The sequence below is a fragment of the Rutidosis leptorrhynchoides genome, chromosome 4 (genome assembly GCF_046630445.1).
Source record: "Rutidosis leptorrhynchoides isolate AG116_Rl617_1_P2 chromosome 4, CSIRO_AGI_Rlap_v1, whole genome shotgun sequence".
Taxonomy (NCBI): domain Eukaryota; kingdom Viridiplantae; phylum Streptophyta; class Magnoliopsida; order Asterales; family Asteraceae; genus Rutidosis; species Rutidosis leptorrhynchoides.
The window spans coordinates 645,881,916-645,896,255 of record NC_092336.1 but is presented as its reverse complement, the minus strand read 5'-3'; the positions used below and the strand labels follow the sequence as shown (position 1 = coordinate 645,896,255).

Genomic DNA, 14,340 nt, shown 5'->3' with positions numbered 1-14,340 from the left:
AAAGATTGAGAATTACAAACTCATGGAATTCGATGATATCTAAACTCGAGCTTGAACGAGAAAATATTTTGATCAAAATTACAAACCAATTTGTTTTTTGAAAACCCTAATTTTCAATGCGTTCATTACCATTGAACGTAAAATCCTGAGAATTCACCGGAATCCATTAGGTCACCTGAACTAAATCGGGTGTCAACCGTAAGAACGGTGGTTGCATAGCATGGTCGAAGACAGGACCTTATGCTAGACCGAAAAACTATAGGGTGATCTTTACTATTGCTCCTACAAAGGATATTAATTGCATCCGACACGTTGTGGACCATGAACATCTGCATGCCATTAGACATTGCCTTAACAGTTGCTTGTTCAACGCTTTTCTTTACAATCGGATGGTAGTTTACCGAAAGGTAATATACGGAGAAAGTATACTGGACGTGTTGCTTTCCTAATACAAGGTTAGCAAGTGGGTGACACAAAACCATAAGTTTTGAGCTAAAATTTTTGAATCTGAAACCCGCAAAACCCACAAAAAAAAACATTTTGCAAACACCGGTGAAAGGTTATTCCGGAAAACTTATCTAGGGTAAAAGCTAGATTGAATTTTCAAAAGATCAAATGTTTTCAGAAAAATCCAATTTCCTAAAGGATCTAAATTTTCATAGTCATGTGGGACTGTAGACCACAATGTTACTATCATCGTTCATACCGCCGTATCAAAATCACTGATGTACAAAGTGTGAAAAATAAAGAAGTGATTCTAGTAAAGTTATATTCAAGTTCTATATTGCTTGAGGACAAGCAATGCTCAAGTGTGGGAATATTTGATAATGCTAAAAATGAACACATATTTCATAGCATTATCCTTCCAGAAAGACAAGCTTTTAGTTGCAATTGTTCTATTTTCAAGTAATATTCATTTAAATAATAAAAGGTGACGACAAAAGACAGATTCGACGATTTGAAGACGCAAATGACCAAAACACTCAAAAGTACAAAGTACAATCCAAGTGGTTCAATTTATTGATGAGAAACGTCTAAAAATGACAAGAGTACAAGCCGCAAAACGCGAAGTACAAGATATTAAATTATACGAAAAGGCGTTCAAAAATTTGAAACCAAGACATGAACCAACTATCAACGTGCGACTCAACGAAGCTAAAAGTACAAGTCAACTATGCACAAGAATATAATATAATATATAATTAATTATATATATATATATTATATATTATAATATAATATAACAAAGCCGCCCACGTTTTGGATGCATTTGGTGAGCTGGAAACCAAAGCTCCGCAATCGCGGAGCTGTGAGGAAGAAAAGAGCCACAATCGCGGAGCATACGGTATTCAAATTGGCCTATAAAAGGCCACGCATTCTGCCGAACTCATTAACCCCTTTTTCTTCTTTCTATCTACGGAATATATATATATATATATATATATATATATATATATATATATATATATATATATATATATATATATATATATATATATATATATATAATTTTAATTTTAATTTAAGTTTAATAATAATAAGGTTATAGTAGCGAATGTTTTAAGTTTGTAAGTCGAAACTCTGTCCGTGTAACACTACGCAATTAATACTCATTGTAAGTTATGTTCAACCTTTTTAAATTAATGTCTCGTAGCTAAGTTATTATTATGCTTATTTAAGTCGAAGTAATCGTGATGTTGGACTAAATATTAAAGACGGGGTTATTGGCTTTGGACCATAATTGGGGTTTGGACAAAAGACCGACAATTGTGGAAATTGGACTATAGGCTATTAATGGGCTTTATATTAATTAAATGATATCTCGTTGATTTAATATAGAGATTTATACTTTGACGTATTTATATATAACCACATACGCTTGACTGGGTACGGTGGACGGGATATCTATAAGTACTTATAATTGTTCATTTGACCGGACACGAGGATGGATTAATAGTCACTGGACTCATTAAAACAGGTGTGGATTACATTCAAGGGTAATTGGTGTAATTGTTAACAAAGTATTAAAACCTTGAATTACACGCAGTCGATAACCTGGTGTATTCATTAAACAAAGTATTAAGACCTTGTTACAGTTTTAGTCCCCAATTAGTTGGAATATTTGACTTCGGGTATAAGGGTAATTTGACGAAGACTTTCGCACTTTATAATTATGACCGATGGACTATTATGGACAAAACCAGATGGACTTATCGAATAATCCAGGACAAAGGACAATTAACCCATGGTAATAAATTAAAATCAAAACGTCAAACATCATGATTACGGAAGTTTAAATAAACATAATTCTCTTAATTTATATATCATCGTACTTTTATTTACCGTCATTTTATTTATCGTCATTTTATTTATTGTACTTTAAATTATTGCACTTTTAAATATCGTACTTTTATTTTATCGCATTTTTATTTATCGTCATTTACTTTACGCTTTAAATTAAGTTATTATTTTGCATTAGGACTTAAAATCGACAAACCGGTCATTAAACGGTAAAACCCCCCTTTAATAATAATAATAATACTACTTATATATATATATATATATATATATATATATATATATATATATATATATATATATATATATATATATAGCGTTAAACTCAACTGTATCCCTGTGGAACGAACCGGACTTACTAAAAACTACACTACTCTACGATTAGGTACACTGCCTATAAGTGTTGTAGCAAGGTTTAGGTATATCCATTCTATAAATAAATAAATAACTTGTGTAAAATTGTATCGTATTTAATAGTATTTCGTAGTAGAATATAATCTATTTCGTACTACACCTCGCACACATCAGTAGCACTATAAAATGAGGTGTGAACCACGGAGCCGGTAGCACCAAAGTGTGAACCACGGAGCCGGTAGCACTATAAAAGAGTATGACTCAAATGCGTAGTAACGTGAACCACGGAGCCGGTAGCGTCATAGCATTGCGTATGGTGTGAACCACAGAGCCGGTAGCACCATGACGCGTGTATGGTTAACCATATAGTTTGTGTTTGTATTGTTGTGTAGCATATTATATTTTGAAGTATATGCTATTGTTTATGCTAGTTGCGGTAACAGAGGTTATTAGCTTTATACTTGGAGTTTGTATGCTAATTGTTGTTGCTAGCGATTATACGGTGTGTGTAAGTGTATGCAAGTAGGTATATTATATATGTATGTGTATAATTATTGCATTCACTAAGCGTTTTGCTTACCCTCTCGTTGTTTACTCTTTTTAGGTTCCGGCGTGGACAAGGGTAAGGGTGTTCGTTTGGATTAGTGGCCTCCCGCTTTGTTTTGGATAGGGGATGCTTTTGAGAAGTTTGACTTTTGAAGTTTGACCGAGATTGTGGGTAGTTTAACCCCAAACACCATGCTCTAGGTGTCGTTTGGAAATTAAACTCTTAAGGTCGAAACTTGTAATTTTTGAACGGAATTAGTAAAACGGCCGATGCGGGCCCGATGTTGTAAAACTAGATCATATGGTGGAAATCTCTTAGTTTTACTTATATTAACATGTTGTGAAAAGCGTTTCGTTTAAAAGTGACGGGAAGTGGGTTTTTCGCTCATGTATGTTGGACCCCGAAAGCAGAAATCTGCAGTTCATTTGGACGCCGTCCGAGATGCTTGGACGCCGTCCAGTACTTCAGATCTGGACGCCGTCCAGATGATTGGACGCCGTCCAGATACACTGTGTCAGATTTTTTTTTTAGTCGTGTTTTTGGTATAACGAGGGTTGGATCGTTACATGAAGATTTCCGTCGGTATCTCGCCATTTCACAGTATCCGGTTACATTCACTTAATATCTAAAACATATCATTAAACTGTTTTGTCTAAACAAACCCGTAGTTCTGAGGGTCATTTCACTAGTTTTATATAAATTATTAAACTCAGTCGTCATCACCTTCGTCCACCATCTTCCACCTCTTCTATGAAATTTCCATATATTATGAATTCGTGTTTTTTTAATCGAGGAAACTCTTTTATGAATGAGCACATATATTGATATACAAATTGTTCATGAGATCAGTTACACAATTGTAATTGATCCACAGCTCTCTTAGACTCATTCATAATCGTATGAATGATCATGGTTTAGCTCTTGTCTTTAATTGTGTATTAGAGAGAATTGGAGAGGTTTACACCTTCAAGTGTACGTGTATGTTTATGTGAAGGCCTCAAGTGACTGAGGTGATACGTAAGTACTTATACTTTATACCTATGTTCACTTACATTGCTAAACACATCACATATGCACATTTTAAGTTGTGTTACTTGGTGACTCAACAATGTTCCCCTAAATATGCGTTGTGATGATTGTTCTTCACTTTTCAGGAACACAATGAAGCACAAGTCTTTATTTTTTTAATTCAATTAATATAAAATAATGACATCATCAAAGATGTTTTAAATTGGTGACCCAACATTCTTCCCCTAAATATGCGTTGTGATGATCGCTCTTCACTTTTCAGGAACACAATGAAGCACAAGTCTTGTATTTTTTTTTAATTCAATTAATATAAAATAATGACATCATCAAAGATGTTTTAAAAGTTTTCTTTTTTATTTTAAGAGGAATATTCAAATGAAACCAACTTTTAAGTTGAGAACCAAGGGACAACTAGAGTGTGACACGTGGCGTGATAATTGTAGAGACCCGTCCTAATCCATCTGGACGAAGTCCATATCGATTATAAACGATTCACAACAGTTGTTTACATCGCGAGGTACTTGACCTCTATATGATACATTTTACAAACATTGCATTCGTTTTTGGAAAAGACAATCTTTCATTTCATCGAAAGTTAACGACATGCATACCATTTCATAATATATCTAACAATAATTGACTAAATAATAATCTTGATGAACTCAATGACTCGAATGCAACGTCTTTTGAAATATGTCATGAATGACTCCAAGTAATATCTTGAAAATGAGCAAATGCACAGCGGAAGATTTCTTTCATACCTGAGAATAAACATGCTTTAAAGTGTCAACCAACAGGTTGGTGAGTTCATTAGTTTATCATAAATAATCATTTCATAATTTTAATAGACCACAAGATTTCATATTTCCATTTATCATAGACATACATCCCATGCATAGAGACAAAAATATCATTCATATAGATTGAACACCTGGTAACCGACATTCACAATATGCATATAAGAATATCCCCATCATTCCGGGATCCTCCTTCGGACATGAGATAAATTTCGAAGTACTAAAGCATCCGGTACTTTGGATGGGGCTTGTTGGGCCCGATAGATCTATCTTTAGAGTTCGCGTCAATTAGGGTGTCTGTTCCCTAATTCTTAGATTACCAGACTAAAAAGGGGCATATTCGGTTTAATAATCCAGCCATAGAATGTAATTTTAAGTACTTGTGTCTATTTCGTAAAACAGTTATAAAAGCGCATGTATTCTCAGACCCAAAAATATATATTGCAAAAGCATTTAAAAAGGGAGCAAATGAAACTCACGCATATAAATATTGTAAAACAGTTAATAAAGCATTTGCATGTATTCTCAGCCCAAAAATATAATGAGTAAAAAGGGAGCAAATGAAACTCACCTAATGTATTTTATAGTAAAAATACATATTACGACATTGAATAATGCAGGGTTGGCATCGGATTCACGAACCTATATCATTTGTATATATATTAAAACGTATAATCGTACCTGCGTAAATTTATATATTTTGTTATGATACTTATTTGTTATATATATAATTTAACTAATGTTATAATATTATATTAGTTAGAACATAATATTACGTAATACTAGTATAACTTATAATAAAGATAATTTTATAAAAATATCTTCTGTTTGTAAAAATTGATATTTGTAATAATACGAAGTTAAGGATAATGATAGTAATAATAATAATAATAATAATAATAATAATAATAATAATAATAATAATAATAATAATAATAGTAATAATAATAATAATACAAATAATAATAATAATAATAATAATAATAATAATAATAATAATAATAATAATAATAATAATAATAACAATGATGTTAACTTTTAATAATGATATCAAATTAATAATTTTATAAAAAAAATGTTAATTTCTATGATAGTACCAATTTTTAATAATATGATAGATTTTAAAAGTAATGATATTTTTTAGTATTAATGGTAACAATGTTAATACATGATAGTAACAAGAATTATAAAAATATCCATTTTACTACTAATGATAACAATAATTATAATACTTATATTGTAAATATGATAATAATAATAATAATCATAATAATAATAATAATAATAATAATAATAATAATAATAATAATAATAATAATAATAATAATAATAATAATAATAATAATAATAATAATAATAATAATGGTTATAATACTAATAATAACAATAATAATAATAATAACATTAATAATAATAATCAATAGCAATAATAATAATAAAAAGAAGCTACCTTAAATGAAATTTAGCCTAAAAAGAATACTGGCACTCTCCAGGGACTCGAACCCGAGACCTCTAGCAAACCCGTTAACACTCCTAACCATTCGACCAAGGTAACTTTTCTGATTTATTTTATACCCAAAATATATTTAATCTTCATCTATCTGTTCCAACTTCTTCTTCCTCATAAATTAACCAGGGATCGAGCCTAGTAATCTAATCCAACTGAAAATGGGTTTTCTAATTAATTTTAATGTTTAAAATTCATACAGATCGATCACAGACTTTTTATATCAATCAAAACAGAAGAAAAAAAATAAAATTAAAATATCGCTGAACCCGTTCTAAACCCAGATTCACTTTCGAAAAATTAAACAGTTTTAGGCCAAGATTACTAAATGAAAATGATTTGAAATCCACCCTAAAAACTTTCTGGACCCTTAATTGGTACTGAAACACTCAACTGAAAACGAATTATACGATGAACCAGAATGTTGACTTTTTATTTGAAGACTTTGACTCTCTAAATTCGAGTTCGTTACAAGAAATTGGAAAGTAAAACTTTCCAGATAGTTTAAAGTGAAGATTTCTAACATCATTGCATTTATACAATTTACAGTTTCATTCGAATTCGAAATTTTGGAAATTTTAACAAGAACAGAGACGGGTTCCTTGTTTTCTGTTTTATTTTTATAATTTTAATGAGTAATGGTATCTGTGAGTAAATGAACGAATGTTTCTTCTTATAATTGATCAATCTTATTGTATAATATTTGTTGAGGTCGACTGGTAACCAATTCCGACAACAAGGACTTGAAATTCTTAATCAGAAAAGTAAAAGAATAAATATATTGAAATAGCTAACAGTAATCTGGATTATATCTGTACTAATATTCGATTGTGTAATTGGTTTAGGGATAAAAACAAAAACAGATTACATTTTGATGGATACGTGAAACAACTCAGGTCCCAATTCATACTAGATTACTTATTTTATAAAATTTTGTTTATATAATTGTATTTATATAAATATCTGTATAATTATCTATATTTATATATATACAAAACTTGTCTTATATATTTTAATTAACTGTTTATATATATATATATATATACCTGAATGAAATTCGAATGTTTTTAAAACAACAAGTGTGTATATATATATATATATATATATATATATATATATATATATATATATATATATATACCTTTAATAACATTTTATAATACTAATAATATGATATTAATAATAAAGTTAATCATAATAACCAATTATATTTAAATTACATCTAATTAATAATTTTAATCATCCTTATAGCAATATTTATTTTTAAGTATTTATTTTGATAATCAAAATCTTAAATTTATTAAAATTCTAATATTTATCATTTGTTAATATCATTAATACTGATTATAATAATAATGAAAGTGGTAATACTATAATTGTCATTGCTATTATATTTTTAACTTGTTATTATATCATATATTATATATGTAAGTATTAATACATTAATAATGTTTTATGTATATAATTGTTATATACCTAGTTACTATATTATTTCATAATAGAATATAGATTTTATAAATTTCAACACACAATCTTTTATTTCTTTATATATATATATATATATATATATATATATATATATATATATATATATATATATATATATATATATATATTATAATATAATAATTATTAATAACAATTATATATATATATGCAAATTTATTATACTTAATTATTTTGTATCTTATTTTTCATACTTAATGCTAATGTTTACATTATATTTTACAATTTTAATTTATAATATATATTTACCCTTATATAGATATATATATATATTTATTTACAAATAATTGTTCGTGAATCGTCAGGAATAGTCAAAGCTCAAATGGTTTCATGTAAACAGTTCACAAATTTTGAGACTCAGCATTACTGACTTTGCTTATCGTGTCAAAAATATTAAATCGTATCGAGAGTTTGGTTTAAAATTAGTCGAAAATTTCCGGGTCACTACAATAATCACATGTGATTGAAAAAAAAAAATATTTTTTAAAAAAAAATTCGAAAATTCTTTTTTCGAAAAAAAATTTTCTAATTTTTTTTTCGAATTTTTTTTTCAATCACATGTGATTGGATTTAACATGCAGTAAATCACATGTGATTCTACATGCCAATCACATGTGATTGTAAAACTCAATCACATGTGATTCTACATTTCAAATCCAATCACATGTGATTGAAAAAAGAAATTTTTAGTAATATGACGAATTTCAATAAGTTTGTTCTAAAACCTTTAAACACCAAATTTTTGATCAAAACATAATCAAATCACCGAATTAAAGTCTGAAATTTTGAACATATAATCACGAAACACTAACAAACTTGATCAAATCAACGAATTGTAGTCTGTTTCCGGTTGAAATTTTTTTTTGAAAAAAAAATTTGCATTTTTTTTTCAATCACATGTGATCGGATTTGACATGCAGAATCACATGTGATTGTGTTTTACAATCACATGTAGGCATGACAATGGATCGGATATGGATCGGGTGACGCCATATCCACATCCATATCCGTTTAGTTTTTGTTCATCCATATCCATATCCATTTAGATTCAGTTCATCCATCCATATCCATATCCAATTGATTAAGCGGGTTAATGGATATCCATTGGATATTTAAGAATTGTTATAATATTTTTTAATATGTAATGAAACTAAAAACATTATATAATAAATATAAATTTAACATAACAAAAATTAAAATCGTTCAACCAGAATGTGTAATTTTTGTCGAAGATTTAATACAATAATTTGAATTTACCATAATGAATTTATATGACAAATTATGTGACTAATATTTATGTATATTAAGTTAGATTTACATATTTTATTGTGATTCCTCATAATAAATTTATTATATGGTTGCAAATAAAATGTATGTGTAATAGTAAATACATTTGTAATAATTATTGTATAGGCATATATCTATATTTTTGTATTTGTATATGCATTTCGGGTGTAAATGGATATATCCGTGGATGAAATATTTCATCCATATCCATATCCATATCCATTTAGGTTCATCCATATCCGTATCCATATCCATTTAAGATCATCCATATCCGCTTTAAGCGGATCGGATCGGGTGGATATCCATCGGATCGGATGATCATTGCCGTCCCTAATCACATGTGATTGAGTTTTACAATCACATGTGATTAGATTTGAGATGCTAAATTTTAAAAAAATAAATAAAAAAAATTCAAATTTTTTTTTTAAAAATAAAAAAAAAAAATTTGAATTTTTTTTTTTCCAATCACATTTGATTGTCGCGCCACATGTCGCGCTCTAATTGGTTCGTTGAATCTCAAGCAAATTATTGGATTCAAGTGATTACAACTCTTTATTTTAAATTATTTTTATATTTAAAAAATATTTATTTATGAAATTATCATTTTAGAGATTTTTATAGATATTATTATTATAGATATTGGTTGCTTTTTGAAAAAAAAAATCCTTAATACGTAAAAAAAGAAAAAGATTATTTAAAAAGTATGTGTTGCAGATTCCCCCGGCGTTGAATAGTAACAAACATATACATACGCTAACAAATAAATTAGTCACACTACGATTAAATAGTGAAACATAAGCCAATGAAAGCCCATCATCTATCTTGCTAAGGTGGGTCCCAGTATTAGTTACCATACACGTGGATACCCATCAACGTCTATTAATCAAAGTTACAGAATACTACCCTTAAATTTTGACGAATCGCCATAATCTATTTATCTATCACTTTATATAAAGACAACAATCACCACTGTAATCTATATACGCTCGCTTTCTTTCTTCTCTCCCTCGCTCTTTTCTCATTAATAATTAATAATCAATTACTTTAATTAATTAAAAAATGGCGGCTATGTCAGTCCTGTTAGTTGTTATGATGATCATCGCGTGTGCCGTGGGAGCAGATAGCGCTGGGATCGGATCCATCTTCTCCGACGAGAATCCGATTAGACAAGTTGTTTCTGATGATTTACGAGAATTAGAGACACGCGTTCTTCAAGTGATTGGTCAAACTCGTCATGCTCTTACCTTTGCTAGATTCGCTCACAGGTAGAGTAGTATTTTTATTCTATTCTACACTTGGAATTTATTTTTGGTTGATGTTTTATGTTTGTGTTTTATTTATTACAGTAGTAATTTTTTCTATACTCATTAAAAATTAAAATAATAAAAAAAAAAATTCATTTAACGGAATATAGGTTCGGAAAGAAATACGAGAGTAGCGATGAGATGAAACGGAGGTACTCGATTTTTGTTTCAAGTTTGGACAAGATCAAATCGCATAATAACAAGGGCCTCTCGTATACTCTTGGAGTCAACGGTAAAAAAAAAAAAAAAACCTTATAATATATTCAACTATACTTGTAATTCTAGTTCGATGTATTCTATTCTGTATCCAATTCAATTATCAGTCCAGTTTTCAATTCATTGTTTTGCTTGATGATAAATCATTTGATCATCATCTAACTAGTAAGAATTCACTTGACACAAACACCTACAGATATTAAGGATATATTCCACTATTTATTTCTGGTATCAATATCTGTGGACTGATGGTTTTTAAAATAAATAAATATTTACACAACATTATTAGTGTAAGAGCACAAGGAGTCGAGAACATTTTTCGCCGTTAACCAATTTTAACGGTGGGGACGGTGGTGCCACCCACTCCCCGCCGGCGTTAAACCGGCGTAAACGTTGGCCAGCGTTAGCTGGGCGACGCTGGTGTTTGCTTTTTTTTTTTCTTTTTTCTTTTTCTTTCTTTTTCCATTCCTGATTTTTGATTTTTTGCTTTTTTTTCCTTCTTGTTTTGTGGGAGAAGAGTGAAGAAGAAAAAGGTTGCAGGTGACTAAGGGTTATAAATAAGAGTCGGGCCAAGTATCATTTCATTTGGGCTATTAAAAATATGGCAAAAAGACTTAAATTTTTAAAAAACTGGTCCGAATTTTTTTTTTTTGAAAATTCACAATAATACTTATTCTTATTTATATTATATTGTTTGTTAGTTAAATATAATTAGATAATAAATAAAAGTACATAATTAAACTAAATAATATTATTAAAAGTATTAAAAAAATAATTAAATAATGATTTAACACTGAGATTTAACACTGAACCATTTCCCCTGTTTTGGCCTCAGTGTTAAATCCAGTGTTAAATTTAACACTGAGATTTAACACCGAACGACTCTCTGTGCTCTAGGTCTTTATTATTATGTTCAACAATTATTAGTGTATTATACTCATGATACGAACAAGTTTATTTAGTTTACGTACACACACGTGTGTGTGTGTGTGTTCATGTGCCAAAATATAGTGTTTTTTAGATGTAGATCAATTTGATTGTGTTGTGTTGTGTTATTTGAAACAGAGTTTGCTGATATGTCATGGGAAGAATTTGGTAAACAAAAACTGGGTGCTGCGCAACACTGTTCCGCTACCAAAAAGGGCAATCACATACTCACTGATGCCATCCTTCCTCTCACGGTAGCTAGCTAGATAGATTGCTTACCAGCAAAATATTACTACTATACTACTGCTCGATAAATAATCTACATGTTGCATTTTGTGTGAATTTAACTTTTATATATAATATAATATAATAATATATTATATTATATATGGAGTATAATTAATTCAGAGTAAGGATAATATTGCAGCAAGATTGGAGGAAAGTAGGAATTGTGAGCCCAGTGAAGAATCAAGGATCCTGTGGATCTTGTTGGACATTCAGGTACGACATAAATAAAATCGTGTATATCGATCAACAACTGAATACTAGCTACTAGATAGCTGCATGTGTAGAGTGGTATGGATGGTACGTCATTAGTTAATTAATAAGTAATTTTGTTAATTGAAAAACATGGATGGATGGATGCAGCACGACTGGAGCTCTTGAGGCTGCTTATGCTCAGGCGTATGGGAAGTCAGTATCTCTGTCTGAACAACAACTAGTTGACTGTGCTGGAGATTTTAATAACTATGGTTGCAACGGTGGGTTGCCTTCCCAAGCATATGAATACATCAAATACAATGGTGGACTTGACTCTGAGGAAGCTTATCCTTACACCGGAGTCGATGGTGTTTGCAAATATTCTTCTGAGAATGCTGCAGTTCGTGTCCTTGATGCAGTTAACATCACCATGGTAATTATATATATATATATATTTCTTCATCTACCTACCTACCTACCTATTAAATATATACACGTATTTATTTAATTCTGGTAATGTTTATGAGTAATATAATAATTGATTTATATCATATATATATAGGGTGCTGAGGATGAATTAAAGCATGCAGTAGGTGTTGTTCGTCCAGTGAGTGTAGCGTTTCAGGTTATTGATAACTTCAGACTTTACACTGGAGGAGTTTTCACTAGTGATGTCTGTGGCAGTGATCCGATGGTGAGGTTTAATTATTACATAATATATGGTCTGAACAATCATCAATAATTAAAATGATGATATTGGCTGGTATTGGTATTGAAGATACGACGACTTTAATTGTGAATTTTGGTCGTACAGGATGTGAATCATGCGGTTGTTGCTGTTGGATATGGTGTTGAAGATGGTGTCCCATACTGGCTTATCAAGAACTCATGGGGAGCCGATTGGGGTTTGAATGGATACTTCAAGATGGAGATGGGCAAAAACATGTGTGGTATGGTCCCCCTCCCCTCTCTCATTCTATCTATCTATCTATATCTATCTATCTATGAATCTATCTATCTATCTATCTATGAATCTATCTATCACCATGATCATCAATCAGCACCTTGGTTATCATCTTTTTTTCAAATTGACGTTATCACTGTACCCAAATTACATCTTTAACCAATACGAGTACAACATTTTCTAACGAATGCCATGATTAAGTCCGTATCATGAAAATGTAAAGAAATACTACATTAATAAATAGTAATACACTGATTAAGATTTGATAGCTAGCCAATAGCCTTGAATGATATCAAGGTAATTAATTTGTTGCTGAGTACATATATACATATATACGTACGTCCTGGCATCAAAATTAAAGCTGAAAACCGATTTTGTGCCTATATATTGCAGGTGTTGCAACTTGTGCATCTTACCCTATTGTTGCCTAGATGATGGATGATCGATCGTGGTCGATGATGTTACATTTACAGCTTACTGTGAAAACAAAGTTGTAATCTCACATATTTGATGGTTGGGTGTTAATTAATTAGTATGGTGGCCTTCAAAATAAAAAAAAAATACAGTAATTAGTAAGGTTATCTTTTCATAAATGAATGAATGAATGGGGTGGTGGTGATCCCGCTATTTGTAAATCTGCTTTGTTATATATTGGGCATTGGGGTACTCTTTGTAAACTTCCATTTAGTTTCTAGTTCACTTTATAATGCTTCTGTCAATGTTTGTATGTGGTTTGAGGCTTTTCATCCTATTATTAAAAATGTTATTATTATTACTCTTTTTTTTTTTTTTTAATATCTCGTTTATCAAAATAAAGAATGAGAATAATATTTTCTAAGATTTATCAAAAGATATCCTAAGACTATCTTTAATATATATATATATATATATATATATATATATATATATATATATATATATATATATATATATATATGCAGGATCAATGGGGAAGTAACCAATCGGGGGGAAGCAAAAAAAAAAATTTTGTTTTTTGAAAAAACTTTGTTCACGAACATTATAGATTGGATGAAAATAAGAACATTTAGAAAAGACACTTCGTGATGAATGTTATTATTTTGGCGGGAAAACGATCGACAAAAATAACATTCAAGATAATATTG

At 29.8% G+C, this 14,340-nt stretch overlaps 1 protein-coding gene across 2 annotated transcripts; it reads left to right on the top strand.

Annotated features, from left to right (window-relative positions):
* The first annotated feature begins 10,299 nt into the window (after positions 1 to 10,299).
* LOC139839878 (vanillin synthase-like) lies at positions 10,300 to 13,991 on the top strand. 2 transcript variants are annotated; one of them, XM_071830074.1, is made up of 8 exons: positions 10,300 to 10,590; positions 10,740 to 10,861; positions 11,911 to 12,026; positions 12,200 to 12,273; positions 12,421 to 12,685; positions 12,815 to 12,946; positions 13,067 to 13,244; positions 13,291 to 13,696. In XM_071830074.1, the coding sequence occupies exons 1-8, from the start codon at positions 10,385 to 10,387 to the stop codon at positions 13,398 to 13,400; spliced, it is 1,203 nt and encodes a 400-aa protein (XP_071686175.1). In that variant the 5' UTR covers positions 10,300 to 10,384; the 3' UTR covers positions 13,401 to 13,696. The 2 variants fall into 2 exon arrangements, with proteins under 2 accessions (XP_071686175.1, XP_071686176.1); XM_071830075.1 differs by having other exon boundaries at positions 10,303 to 10,590; positions 13,067 to 13,202; positions 13,610 to 13,991.
* The last annotated feature ends 349 nt before the right edge of the window (positions 13,992 to 14,340 follow it).